This window comes from Zingiber officinale, chromosome 3B (assembly GCF_018446385.1).
Source record: "Zingiber officinale cultivar Zhangliang chromosome 3B, Zo_v1.1, whole genome shotgun sequence".
NCBI lineage: Eukaryota > Viridiplantae > Streptophyta > Magnoliopsida > Zingiberales > Zingiberaceae > Zingiber > Zingiber officinale.
In genome coordinates, this window is record NC_055991.1 from 12,901,072 (window position 1) to 12,916,508 (window position 15,437).

Genomic DNA, 15,437 nt, shown 5'->3' on the forward strand with positions numbered 1-15,437 from the left:
CACCAAAGTTACAATGGAGATTAGATCAAGTGGTCAATGACAAATACAAAACCTGATGGTGAATCTATTGTTGAAAGGATGAACCAAAATTGCACCAGTATCTTGCTGAACTTTCTCAGTAATACTCTCTCTTGATTGGATCGTTGATTCACTCCAGAAGATTTGACCACCATACCGCCTGACATTCTCAACCTTGCATTTTGGAGCATTTTTCGGTATGACAACATATGCTGGGATTCCACGGAGCTTTGCAGCCAAAGCCACTGCTGCAGCATGGTTACCACTGCAATAAAAAACTATATTACCGACCTAAGAAAAAACAAGAATAACAAAAAACAAAGGCATACTAAAAATAAATCATATTATTGTTTGAAATTATATGGAGATAACCTGCTGTGTGTCAAAACGCCTTTGGCAGCTTGATCATCAGAAAGGGAGAATATAGCATTTGAAGCTCCCCTAATCTTAAAGGCTCCTCTGAAATAAAATTGATAAAGTTGCTAACTACTAAATATTCTGATTCTTCATAAATTGTTCGAGATAATTGCCTTATTCAAGATAGGATCTCTACCCTTTTTGAAAGCATTCACACTTGAAATACAACCGTTTGGAAGCTATAGAATCTAAAGACTTCGAGGTAAGCACTGGAGTTTCATGAATATATGGAGCAATACGGACTCTCGCCTCCCTTATGGAAGCAATATCAGCAGCATAGTTATCGTTTTTCACTTGTTTCCCATTGTCCATTAGACCTATCCACAGCAACAAATGCTTCAGTATGTTTTGCACGTATCTATATAGTTAATGGTAAAAATTGCACTTTTTCCAACTATACCGATGAATTTAAACAAGTGGTGAGAAATCCTAATCCACACACAAAAAAACTAGTCAACGATGACAGAAATCTACCGTAGAAAAGCATGTAACCAAAAAAAAAATCTCATTCAGGCATTTCCACAAGTAACCTGCCTACCAAATTGATCCGGAGCTGATATAACGAAAATCGAGAGACGAAATGAAGAACATAGAAAAGAGAGAGGAGCAGTCGACCTCTAAGAGATAAACAGCGATCGTGGTTCTCCGGCGTGAAGTCCAGCGTCGGAGGAGGTTTCGCGGCGAGGAAGGTGCGGTGGCTCGCGGCAAGGAAGGTGGCTGGTCGCGAAGAGGAGCTCGCTCGTGGAGAGGGCGGTGGCTCGCGGAGAGGAAGGTGGCTAGGGCTCGCGAAGAGGAGCTCGCTCGCGGGCGGTGCTTTTTTTGATGCGACGCGACTTTTTTTTTTCTTCTTCCGCGGACTGGACCAACAAAAAAAACAAGCGAGACTGCGAGCAACGTGGCCAAGGTTTCACAACGCGGACGGAGAAGCAAGGGCGTCGATCTAGGAAGAAGAAGAGGCAGATGAGGTTGAGAGAGATGGTCGGAGGTTTAGGTTTAGGTTTAGACGAGAGAGATGGTCGCGTGAGGAAGGGGCGCGATATAGATTTAGGTTTGGAGGGAGCAAATTTTGGCTATGGGAATATTAAAATATTTTATTTTGGTTCATTAACACCGGATTTTAAAAATCGCAGTTAAAATCGGTGTCTATTAACGAAAAAAAAGGCTCTCATAGACATCGCCTAAAAAACCGATGTCTATGAGCTAAAATCTGCGCTCATAGACACCGGTTTTTGAAAAAACCGGTGTAAAATACTCAAAGACATCGGTTTTTGCTTAAAACCGTTGTTGTTCCACTGATGTCTATGAGGGTTTTTGTTGTAGTGGGTGATCCCCTTGCATCCTCTCGTCGCCCAGCATTCTGATGCCCGGGTCGCCGGTCAGGGGAGGGAGACCGTCGACGATAACTTCTGGGCACCGGTTGTGCAACCGAATTGAATCTGCGACAATCGTGGGTATTGTGAGTTGCTGACTAGTGGAAGGAACAAAACATAGGGGTCCATACCTTTCCTTTTGGTTTTGGACGCCCAGAGGCCGCGTGCTGAATGGCGTGTGGCCTTGCTTCTTGGTGTGGCTGTGTCCCTTCAGCTCGGGGTCCCTGCAGCAGCTGATGGCTGATCGGCGGCCTTCGTTCAGTCGACGCCAATGGTTCGGATGGCATTTCCTTTCTTCTCACCGCCTGGGCCTCTTCCACGTTTATGTATTCGTTGGCCTTCTTCAGCATGTGGTCATAATCCCGAGATGGTTTTCGGATGAGCGACCGGAAAAAGTCTCCGTCCACGAGCCCTTGGGTGAATGCATTCATCATGGTCTCTGACGAGACCGATGGGATATCCATAGTTACCTGATTGAAACGTTGGATGTACGCTCGGAGGGACTCTCTGGAACCTTGCTTCATGGAGAACAAGCTAACGCTCGTCTTCTGGTAGCGTCTGCTGCTCATGAAACGGTGTAAGAAAGCCACTCGGAACTCTTTGAAGCTCCTTATTGATCCGTCCAACAACCTTCTGAACCACCGCTGAGCTGAATCGGAGAGCGTTGTAAGGAAGAATCGACACTTCACTCCATCTGTATATTGGTGGAGGGTGGCGACATTATCAATGTTGGTTAGTCCTAAGAAAACGTACCGATTCCACTGTACAAAATTTTTTGTACAAGTGTCGAACCTTTCCTTAAATAACCTATTGTGTTCTTTAGAAGTTAAATTAGGAATCGCAGACGGAACTTAACATCATTGATTCCAAATTTAACTTATCTGTTCTTAATGGTTTAGATTTGAATCGCAAGCGGAACTTAACACTATTGATTCAAATCTACCTAAGTTATTAATTTCATTAAATATTAATTTCCAAAATTGACTTCCAGGACTGCATAGCGAGGTACATGGTCTTCTTGGATATGGGAGCAACCACCACCGCCTAGACAAAGCCTTTTAAGGAAAGCTAATATTTAATTTCCTTAAATAACTCTAGGTTAACCAAAAAGAACAATCGAATCACAAATTCGAAAAAGAAGAAAACACAAACTCGAAAAACTAGATCTAATTGTCTCTTTATTTAGAATTCTTACAAAGAAAATAACTAGTATGATGCGGAAGAAAATTACTAGTTATACCTTCTCTTTGTAAGCTAATGACCTCGAGATTTTCTGCCGTATTCCTCGCCTCACCTTGGACGTCGTGTGAGCGATGATCCTCCAAGATGAACACCAACCAAAAGAGCTTCTTCTCCTTGTAATATTCGGCCACCACCACCACAATAGAAAAGAGAGCAAAAGGGAGAAGAGAGGGAGAGAGGGGTCAGCCACCAAGAGAGTCTCCAAGCCAAAGAATAAGAATTATATATCATGAAGCCCCCACACCCCTTCTTTTATATTACTTGCCCAAGGCAAATAAGGAAAAACTTTTTACAAAAAATAAAATCATCCAAGAGTTTTTCCTTTTCCCTTTTAATTTTTCCTTTTCTTTCCTCTTGATTGAATCAATCACCAATCATTAATTTATGTGATGATTTTTTATTTTTAAATATGGCCGGCCCCTTGCTTGGGCGCCAAGCAAGGTGGCCGGCCACCTCATCAAGAGAAAAGGAAATATATTTTTTAAAATTTTACAAGAAGAAATCTTCTTATAAAATTTACAAACTCTCTTTCCTAAAGTAGGAGTTAAAAAAGGAAAGTTTCTAAAAATTAAAACCATGTTTTAAAATTTAAAAACTCTCTTATAAAATTTCCTTTTTTAACATGATGATAGAAAATTTTAATTTTAAAACTTATCTTCCTTTTTCTTCTTAAACCATGAGGATGGTTAAAAAGGAAAATTTTAAAACTTTTAAAACTCTCTATTAAAACATGTGGCCTAATTCAAATAAGGAAAGTTTTGAAAATTAAAATCTCTCTTTTAAAACTTATAGTTTTTTACAAAGAGAAGATTTTAAAAATTCAAAACAACCCTCCTATTTGAATTAATCTTGGTCGGCCCCTACAAGCTTGGTCACCAAGTAATAGGGTCGGCCCCTATAAGAGGATGTGGTCGGTCATTGCTTGGTCACCAAGCAATGGTCCGGCCCCCTTCTTGGACACCAAAAAGAGCCTTACATTTGGATGTACTTGAGGCTATAATGAGGCTACGACAGGGACCTAGAGGAGAAATTGGTTTTAGCCTTCCAATGAGCTTGAGTATCCCGTGCTCGCCCCGAACACATAACTCAAGTTCATCGATAATAACTCATTCCACTAGAGAGTTATTATCGCACTACCGCACCAATCCCAAATTACATTATGAGTTTCTTCTTATCATGAGTGTGTTAGTCTCCCTGTGTTTAAGATAACAAATGTCCACTAATTAAGTAAGTTACTGACAAGTCACTTAATTAATATTTAGCTTCAAGAGTAGTACCACTCAACTTCATTGTCATGTCGGACTAAGTCCACCTGCAGAGTTTAACATGGCAATCCTTATGAGCTCCCCTTGGGGACATTCTCAACCTAGATAACTAGGACACAAATTCTTTTTATAATCAATAACACACACTATAAGTAATATCATTTCCCAACTTATCGGACATATTGATTTATCGAGCTAAACCTCACCCTTTGATAATTCAAAGAAATAAATATTAAATATATGTGCTTGTTATTATATTAGGATTAAGAGCACACACTTCCATAATAACTAAGGTCTAGTTCTTTTACTAAGTCAGTACAAAAAAACTTACCTAAATGGTCCTACTCAATACACTTAAAGTGTATTAGTGTAATTTATTAGTCAAGATAAACTAATACTTAATTACACTACGACTATTTTGATGGTTTGTTCCTTTCCATCTTAGTCGTGAGTAACTGTTTATAAATTATAGAGAACCGACAACATGATCTTCTGAGTGTGACACCACACTCCATGTTATCTATTATATAAATTAATTGAACAATTACATTTAACAAATAAATACAGATATTTGACCAATGTGATTCTTTTATTTCAAAATTAAATGTTTATAAAAGCTAGGCTTTTAGTATACACTCCAACAGTCAAGCTTTCCCAAGTGGTCGTCCGGGTCGATTGACCCGTTGTATTCCCCGATCGCCAAGGGAGTGTAGTGCCCTAGTAGCGGATCTTGTAGTATCACCTCGGAGAACTGGTGATTGATCTGCTAGGGAGACAAATCAGCTTGGGGCGCTTTTCCTTTTCTCGCATTCCAAACGGGCGCTTCATCTAAAGAAGAGCCCCTCTCCTGATTGTCCTGAGCAATCTCTGAGGGCATTTGAAACAATGTCTGATGGAATGGAATAGGCATGGGTGAAGCCTCTCCATGAGTGTCGGCCGACATTTTATTTTTTCCCCCATATTGAGTACTGCTCCGGTCGATCTTCGTACGCCGCTTGACCTCCCGAAGCTGAGGTCGGTTGCTGTGCTTGTCGATCGACAAGCGCTTACTGCTGCTGTTGTTGCTAGACTATCTTCGCAGCTAGGGCTGTAAATGAACCAAGCGTTCGTGAACAAGCTTGGTGTTTGGCTTGATAAGAGCTTGTTTATGTTCGTTCAATATACATTAGATTAATTAAACAAACAAGCTTGAACAGCTCGTTAAGCTAAACAAACAAACTTGAACATATATGTTTTCAGCTCGTTAACGTTCGTGAACAACGTTCGTGAACAACGTTCGTGAACAATGTTCGTGAACAACGTTCGTGAACAATGTTTATGAACCATATTTATTAATAAAACTCTTTTCAATATGCTAAATAAACAATAAAATAAAATAAAATAAATAAATAAATTTAAATTATCAATCTTAATCACTAATCAAACAATTAAAAGTTTCAAACAATCAAACAAGCTTGAATTAAGAGCTTGATAATATCTAAACGAACCAAGCTCAAACCAAGCTCAACCCAAGCTTGAACCAAGCTCAAGCCAAGCTTGGATTGAGAGCTTGATAACATCTAAATGAACCAAGCTCAAGCCAAACTTCAAACAAGCTCAAGCTCAAAAAAAAATAAACTAAGTCAAGCTTGAACACTCATTTCAAAAGCTTGGTTCATTTTAAGCTCGGCTTGACTCGGCTCGGTTATCTTATCAAACAAGTTTGAACATCCCAAAGCTTGGCTCAGCTTGGCTTGTTTACAGCCCTATTCGCAGCTCGTGCCTGTACGAGCGCATCGAGCTCCTCCTAGGTGAGCGTCACAGCGTGCAATCGTCCAGCTTCTTCCATCTCCTCGTTCCGAATGCAGGTGTGTTCCCACAGACGGCGCCAAATTTGATCCTGTCCGAGAGTCGAGGCGGTGGATGCTAGGGGTGTGGTGCTCACGCTGATTAGGTGTTGACTTCTAACAACTGAGACCTATAATCACAAAACGTCAGTGCCGAGCTAGGGAGGGGTTCCCCGACGTTGGCCCTCCGACGCTCAAGTCAGATCTCCGGCAGAAGCAATAAGGAAGCGAAGGGAAACGAAAGTAGCAAAGTAACAGTAGCTACAGTAGAATCGAATATACCTCTGTCGAAGCTTGGGGTTCCTATATAGGGCTCCCGGGAACGTGTGTGCACGCTTCTTGAGGCGTGCATGCATCTCAAAGATTTCCCTAATAAGACGTGTCAGAAAAATATCCCTAACATCATATCTCAATATCCTGAGTATATCCTGACAAGACAGTGGAAGCTTCTATCGTACGATTCTCTGCCTGATAATGCCGCCCACCATGCTGTCTGTCGGTGGCACGAGTCCCTAAAGGATAACGGTCGATTCTTGTTTTGTCGGTTATTGGGCCGAGCGGGATGGCCGCTCGACTAGCCTTCCGCAGGCTACCTGTCGTTCTGCCCTTCGGCCGAGCGGTGTATCCACTTGACCCACATCCACTGTAATGCTCGTAAATTTCCTCTCTTTTAAAAGAGCAAAAGAAATAGGAGAAGATAAAAGAAATAAAAATAGATTTATAAATGGTCTTGGGCTAAGATTGAACCCAAGACCCTTTATTTAAGATTGGTTAAAGTTTCCATTAGGGTGGTGGTAAGCATCATATAAGCAATATGAAACAATTCATTATATATAGATTATGTGTGAATTGATGCTTCAACTTCCACTTAGTATAAAAGGGGATGGATGAGAGCAAAACCTAATTTTCATTTTTCTCTTCTCCTCTAACAGAAACTTCTTCTTCCTCCTTTCAAGTTTCGGGCAAGAATCCTAGGGCTCCAAGTCTTAAAGCTTTTCAAGGAGGGAATATAAGGGAAAGGTTCCTCCTAAGGAGGTAGTACACGCGGGTAAAGTTTTGGGGAATTAAGGCGTGCAAGAGGGGGGTTGTGTTCCCTACACCTTATCATAGTAAGATCTAGCGAGAGGATGTAAGTACCACTCACCTGCAGTATAAGTTGTTTCGTTGATGCATTTCATAATATCTTTTATGCATGATTTAAAAGATACATGTGGAGATATGCTTTAGATATGTTAAGGAAGAAGCATGTCATGTTATGTAAGATACCCTCTAAAGTTTTGGGGGTTAAGAGCATGTGTAGGGAATCTTGAATTGCTTCCCATTTAGTTTTGGGGCTAAGAAGCAGATTCAAGTGCCCTAAAGTGCTTTCCTATAAGTGTGAGGGGATTAAGCGCACATAAGGTGTTTGTTTAAATGAAAAACAAGTGCAAGTACAAGAAAGAGATATTTAAAAGAAAGTATTTTACTTTAAATGGTATGTACTGGACACAAGGTCCATGGGTGGGCTCCTAGATCGTCCCTAGGTCCCTAGATCGCCTAGTAGTATCTTGATAGGTTCAGGATTAGCTACTCGGATCTTATTAAGGATGCGCGCAAAGTGGTACAATGTCGGGCCCAAAGCAAGTTGTTTATTATTTTCACTAGTTATGTAATATAAAGATTTCAAAATTCATTGTTTGCTTTAGTAGAAGCATTCCTATGGTTGAGAATCTGAGCTATAAAGTACAGTATTGATGAACTCTTTAATATGCCAAGATTCCTATTTTCATTACATTACTAGAATGGTTTGAGTTGATGTTTTGCATGATTAACTTATTTAAAAATGCATGCCATGTATATAATTCTGATTTATGCATTTTAGCGTGAATTACGATCAAATGTAAGTTTTGTGCTTTCCCAAACAGTTTTTAAAGCATGTTTTCTTTAAATGCATCGTTTTGTGAGTAGATGGTACTTACTAAGCATTCGCTTATAGATTTGCATTTCCTTATACTGCAGATAAAGGTAAAGGAAAGCTCGAGTAGGAGGAGGTAGCCGGAACAGTGTTTTGTGTGTGTGTGCAACGGAACAGTGGAAGAAGATCTTGGAATTTGCTATGTTAAACCTTGGTGCTAATGTATTTCCTTATTTCCGCTCTACCTGAAACACTAGTAAGGGTCGTTATGATGAATTTACAGTTTGATAGTAATTTGTATGTCAAAGACTCCTCCTCAAGTAATAGGATAAAATGGTAAGCCAAGGATGAGTACAAAGGGGAGAACAACCTCTTTTATGGAGCAAGATGTGACCTCCGCACGGCCGTGTGGAATCACACGGCCTCCTGCTTCCTCTTCTCGGCCAAGGTGACACGATCGTGCACCTCTTCCTCTCGACCAATGTGACACGACCGTGTGGACCCACACGACCGAGCACCCCTTCCTCTCGGCCAAGGGGACACTGCCATGTGGACTTACACGGCCGTGCACCTCTTGGTTCGGCCAAGGTGACAAGGTCGTGTGACCTTCACACGACCATGCCAAATTGTGGCCTTGACAAGGCTACACAGCTGGTCAGGGTTGCAAATCACGTCCTATCACGGAGCAAGTTTAGAGTAGGTCTCGGTACCGAGCAGTTTATGATATGTAAGAATGTAAGCATAAAATTAGCTATGGAAAGAGTAACCTCCGCCTTGTAAGGTAAGGATATCAAGTATGAAAGGGGTGGGGTGCTACATCCACTGTTCGTGCCGAGCGGGTTGTCCGCTTGGTCTATGCTCTGCTGGTACATAGGTTTTCTGAGCGTCAGAAGCTCAGTTCGGTGGTTGAGCTGTGATACTATCAGGTCAGGTCTTCCGATCGGGCAAATGAGTTGTCCCCCGAGCGGACGATGGTATGAGGGCATTGACTGCTTTGACTTTGACCTTCCATGTGGCCATGACCCCCTGTAGGACGGGGGCTCCACCTTACCACCGGATCAGTTTTTATCCTAAAAATTTCATAGATTGAGACATCGTTGGTATAGAATATGAATTGGTACATTATAAACTTGATGTAATGCATAATTTGAAGGTTTCTACACTTATTGAGTTGTGTTAAAATTGACTAAGAGTGGACGATCAAAGGTTGATGTTATATTGATTAAGTTGATTTATCTTGTTTTGACATTACTTATTTCTATCGCCACTACTGAGCAGAGTTTTTTTTAGCAATGAAGAATGGGAAGATCTTCCCAATAAAATAGAGTTTTTTTGGAAGATTACTTGACATTCTATACTGAACGAGATTTAATTAAGAATATAGATGTAAATTCTATTATAAAAAAGGTATATCCGCTATCTTAGCGACCCCTCTAGTACCGACCCGATGTAAATTCTATTATAAAAGGTAGATCCGCTACCTTAGCGGCCCCCCTAGTGTCGGCCCCACGGATATGGAGGGAGGTTCATGCAGGTACACAGGCCATAGGCGCATGGCGGGGTAAACCCCAGGTCGTCAGTTCCTGAGAATCGACCCCTGACCATTACGCCAGAGATATCATACGTCCACCGTCTGTGCTATATAATGGATTTTCAAGCACATCGCCAATAAGTAATGCAAGATCTCATGCATTGTAATCCATGATTATGAATCTAAATCCGTCTATGGAATATTTTCTTTTCCAATTGAAGTGTTTTCATTCTTGTTAAATAAGAAGTTTTTGTATCTTAATGCATATATTGAATTTAGAGTTATTAGAGCCGGATCCATTTTAAAATTATACGACCAAGATTCATTTTAGAAGAAATATGAGTCGAACGAATAATATGAATATTTTTAGTAGAATATCTTTTATAATATCTGACGAGGTAGTTCGTATTTTAAAAATTAGCATCAATCTAGTCTGCATGAATCCTATAATTATTATGTGTTGATTTTTTAAAATCCAACGTCATTACTAATGTTATCCTTTAAAATTCAGTGACATATTAACTGAAAAGAGGGATAGAATAATAAATAAGTGTATTTAGAAAATCTAAAAGTTAAATGATCTTTTGAGAATTTTACGCCCCTGGTAATTGCTGATGAAAATTTTTATAGAGATTAAATGGGTCAAGACCCATTAAAATAATTTTAAACAGAGCCCTCGTCATTTTATAGCCCCACAATCGCACCTCCATCTTCTTGTATCCTCTCTCTCTCACATCCACGACCTCGGCTACCATCAGTCTTGTTCATGTCTGACAGTCAGGAATTCAGCACGCTGATCCCACTCGAATACGATCAGGAAAAATGGAAGCCTTATCGTTTCCAATCAGTTGTACAATGCGCGGATTAGTTAAGGAGATCAAGGATGAAGAAGCACGTAGGGTAGGGTCGATTCAAGACATAGATCATTAAGATCTATGCCTAGGATCCAATTATATTAGAACTATGATATATTTAAGGAAAAATCTTAATAAAATGTTCAAGGATAGACATATAAATTTATGACTCATCATTTCATTTCTGTGAGTCTCATCATTTTATATGTCTATCGTTGAACATTTCATTGAGATTTTTTCCTTGAGCATATCATTTTTCATTATATTAGGGCCCACCAAATGATATATATATATATATATATATATATATATATATATATATATATATATATATATAAAAGTTTGAATATTAAATATTTAAAATTATAACAAAAATAAAATTTACTCAAGATTTATTTTTATTATTAATTTTATTTTTATAGCCAAATTATATTTGATCAATAATTTTTTATCTTTTAGATTTAACCAATAATTTTTAATTTTTATAGATTAAAGTTAAATTCAATTATTTTTATTTTTTTACTCGTAATAGATTTAATTGATAATTTTATTTTTTTTACTGTTAAAGTTATATTTGGTTGTTAATTTATTTTTATTTTTATTAAAATTTAATTCATAATTTTAAAATTTTTACTAATAAAATTTAATTTACTAATAAAAATTAAGTTTGATTAATAAATTAAAAAAATATTTATTGATTATATTATCTTATAAAAATACTTTTGGAAGTCAAAACATATTTAATATTGCACTATCATTTTCTCTAAATTTTATTGACCTTTCTTTCTTCTCCTTCATTATCAATATTTATACCATTATTATTGTGTCCTTACTTTTTCACGAGGCACACTATTTATTCAGAGCTATAACTTCCATGAGGCCAAAGAGACAACCGCCTCAGGGCCCAACCCAATAAAGGACCTATTTTTTTTAATTATATTAAAAAAAAATGAGAGACATGGACCCTAAATGGCCGTTAAACCTATTCTCACAGCTCTGAGGCACACACCGACGTATGACTCTTCTTTGCATGCAATTGCTTCTCCGGTGTTGCTCTTCTTTGCATGTGATTTCTTCTTCGACATTCTTTCTACCAAGGCACGGATCCACGGAACAAGAGGTAATCATAATCTTCTTCTTCGACCATCTTCTTCGTCTTGCAACACGTGACACTAATTGTAGCCTAATCATGCAACAAGGATCGTTTGTGCGACCTAATCGCGTCGATTCTCATAGTGGCTATCTCACTTGACACAAGCTAGCGGTTGGTCTTTACTCGCGTGACTTAATTGCATAGTACAAGGCTGTAGCACGCTACCTCAGTCGCTTGTGCGAACTACGACCTAATTGCATGGTGGTTACAACTTGTCGTCTTGCTACTGCCTACAGCCACCGCATTGGTCTCAGTGTTATAGGATACACTAAATGGTCTAATAATGTTATTGATTGTGAAAGAAAGAGTTCGACAATTGAATTATGCAGATTTGATAAATGTTTTTATCTCTAAAACAACTAGACGAGTAGTGTTTATATAATTATTTTAAATATTCATTAATTTTTTATTGATGTATGATACGGTGCATGATCATGGGGTTAGGGAGATGACGTGGTCGGAAATCAAGCCTATGGAATGGTCAAAAGTCAAGCGCGCGACGGTCAGAAGTCAAGCCCACGTGGCGGTCAGAAGTCAGGCCTACGTGATGGTCAAAAGTTTGGTCTACATGGAGGTCAAAAGTCCGACCTACGTGGAGTTTAAAGGGCCCGAGCACAAGATGGTCTGAGTCGGGCACAGGTGGCGTTCCGAGGTTAGACCTACGTGTCGAGTAGGAACTCGGAGCCAGGGATACAGTTCAGGATTTATAGCCGGGTGACACAGGATAAGTGGGACCAAAGCATACAGGTCGGGATGTGCCAGCCAAGGATACAGGTCAGGATTTATAGCCTTGAGGCACAGGATACCTGGACCAAAGCGTACAGGTCGAGATGTGTCAACCAAGGATACAAGTCAGGATTTATAGTCTTGCAACACATAATACCTGGACCAAAACGTACAGGTCGGGATGTGCTTACCAAGGATACAGGTCAGGATTTATAGCCTTGTGGCGCAGAACACAGGGACCAAAGCGTACAGGTCACGATGTGCCAACCAAGGATACAGGTAAGGATTTATAGCCTTGCGGCACAGAACGCAGGGACCAAAGTGTACAGGTCGGGATGTGCCAACCAAGGATACATGTCAAGATTTATAGCCTTGCAGCACAAAACACAGGGACAAAAGCGTACAGGTCGGGATATGCCAACCAAGAATACATGTTAGGATTTATAGCCTTGCGGTACAGAACACAGGGACCAAAGTGTACAGGTCGGGATATGCCAACTAAGGATACAGGTTAGGATTTATAGCCTTGTGGCACGGGATACCTGGATCAAAGTGTGCAGGTCGGGATGTGCAAGCTAAGGAAACAGGTCAGGACTTCTGGCACAGAACACAGGGACCAAAACGTGCAGGTCGAGATGGGTCAGCTAAGGATACAGGTCAAGATTTCTGACATAGGACACATGGATTAAGGCGTACAGGTCAGGACAGACAGAATCGAACGGAGGCGTACAGGTCAGAACGGACAGAATCGGGCTAAGGCGTACAGGTCGGGATAGACGGAATCGAATGGAGACGTACAGGTAGGAACAGACGGAATCGGGTTAAGGCGTACAGGTCGGGACAGACGGAATCGGATGGAGGCGTACAGGTCGAGACGCAGGATAAGTGGAACCAAACCAAGGCATACAGGTCACGATACAAGGTAAGGCAGGTCAGGAGTTCACAAGACAGAACACGCAGGACAGGGCTGCGTGTACATATCTGGATTTGTGAAGCGGCAAACGTAGGTTAGGAAACATTGGTCTACACCCCACAAAGCGAGGACGACAAGCATAGGGACCCGGTCTAGGATTAACAGATCGGGGCAAGCATATACTACACGACAAGCAAGTCAGGGAATCGTAACAACTTGTCAAGGAATAATCACTGTCTGTCAAAGAATATGCTAACAGTCTGGTGCTCACCACCCGTTGATTCCCACCTAGACCTATAGGAGGGCACTACGTGTGCCAGACAAAGCCTGACATCCGACATTCCCTTACACCCGTCAGACTCCAGAAGCATCCTTTGTAGTATAAAAAGGGAAGTTTTATCCCTTACGCGGGTACGCTCACTCGTCTTTCACTTTTAGTCCTTTCTCTGTGCTTCTGGGAAAAAAGTATCTGACTTGAGCGTCGGAGGGCCTGACCCGGGGACTTTTTCCCTAATTTCTGATCTCTAACGACTCGTGGGCTCGTCCGAGTGTGCGTAGGACCCTTGTTTCATCATCACCCCTCGTCATCCGCTTGTGTAAGCTTTTCCGGCGGGTGCTAGATCGACCAGCCTTCGCAGCGACTTTCCGTCAACCCCGGCGACAGCGCGACCGACCTCTATCCGACTCAGCTTCTGGACGGGATCAATGTAATATATTTATTTTTAGTTTATTTATATATTTAGTATATATGTTATTTGGCAATTGAACTTTATTATTATTTATCGTAGCAAAATAATCACTTTTTAGTATACGCTTCAGGCCCCATCGAACGCAGATACGACTTTGCTTTTATTTTTAATAAATTATCATTGATGTTTAATAGCTAAATATTTTTAGCTAAATAAATTTGATTAATAATTTATCGAAGTTAAAATTGATAAAAAGATAGTTTGGTTTATGAAGCTCTTATTAATGTGAGATCTAAAAGAAGTGTATCTTGTACGTAATAACTACATCTACTATTCAAACATATTACCTTTAGATCACATAACAATAATTTTATTGAGTTAAGACCTTACTTTATCGATTATTCTTGAGGCCCTAGGAGGGAAAAAAAGTAAGTCTTAATTTTTTTTTAAAAAAATAAATATTAAAAATCTTATTAGTTGTAGCAAAAGGTGAAATTCGTCACCCCATCGATCCACATAGCTGGTCTCATGACCATCTATGAGAAGGTAAATCAAGAAACTGCAATTGATCACTTCGGGGATGATATTTTTCTTAATTTTTTTGAGATTCAACCCCTTGCTCACCCCATAATAGTCAAACTCAACCATGCCCCGGACGACATTTAATTTTATTAGTAAAATTTAAAAAGATAATTTCATAGATTGTTAATGATTATTTTTTACAATTGGAAATAGTGGTCAATTAAGTCATGTTGCAATAATTTTATCTTATACTAATATCATTTTATATTAACTAATTTGATAACGAGTAATAAATTATTATAATACTATTAATATATATATTTTATTTTAATTATTATTTAAAAAATTTATCAATTAATTTTAACTTCAATAAAGTTGCGGATAATATTTTCTAAGGCCTATAAAAAAAACCTTGGACCTAGTAAATATTCAATAATTCTTATATTAATTTAAGGCAGAAAAAGATTTTCTAGTGCTTTTCATTTGCTAACAACTATTTAAGTTATAATCAACTTTCTATCTCTTTTATTTTATTAGTTGTTCAACTCTATTTTAATTTAATTATATTACTAATCTGAGTTAAAAAAAAAAAAAAAAAAGATATTTTTATTTGACAGATAATTTACCTTATTCTTATTAGTCAGCTCCATCACAGAGTATTAGATAAAACAAAAGTTTAGATCAAAACCACTTACTCATTAAACATTTGAATAAGTAAAATCTAAAATTATATTAAAAAAAAGTCCTTTATCCCACCGACTAAAATTTAATGTATATGTGCCTTAATTTACTAAAATATATATTTAAATATTTTAAATCATTCCAACAGGGGTGGTGGCGCAGTTGGCTAGCGCGTAGGTCTCATAGCTTGATGAGTCATCCTGAGGTCGAGAGTTCGAGCCTCTCTCACCCCATACATTCCCTTGGTGATGAGGATTACTGCGCTTCAGTGATGTCAGGGTTCATCACAACCATCTGATTAAGATGTCAAAAGTGCTTCTGAGCCAAGCTTTTTTT

General features: G+C 39.2%; 1 protein-coding gene and 2 non-coding genes across 3 annotated transcripts; 2 read left to right on the forward strand and 1 right to left on the reverse strand.

Moving 5' to 3' along the window:
• On the reverse strand, positions 1 to 1,118 carry LOC121968085 (serine racemase-like). The gene is made up of 4 exons (XM_042518592.1): positions 1,051 to 1,118; positions 572 to 752; positions 391 to 477; positions 1 to 283 (listed from the first exon to the last, which is right to left on the reverse strand). The coding sequence occupies exons 2-4, from the start codon at positions 745 to 747 to the stop codon at positions 34 to 36; spliced, it is 513 nt and encodes a 170-aa protein (XP_042374526.1). The 5' UTR covers positions 748 to 752; positions 1,051 to 1,118; the 3' UTR covers positions 1 to 33.
• Positions 1,119 to 15,248: 14,130 nt separating this feature from the next.
• TRNAM-CAU lies at positions 15,249 to 15,334 on the forward strand. The gene is given in 2 exon segments: positions 15,249 to 15,286; positions 15,299 to 15,334. It is a non-coding gene; the product is annotated as a tRNA-Met (tRNA).
• A 10-nt stretch (positions 15,335 to 15,344) lies between these two features.
• On the forward strand, positions 15,345 to 15,427 carry LOC121968978. The gene has a single exon (XR_006108479.1). It is a non-coding gene; the product is annotated as a small nucleolar RNA snoR114 (small nucleolar RNA).
• The last annotated feature ends 10 nt before the right edge of the window (positions 15,428 to 15,437 follow it).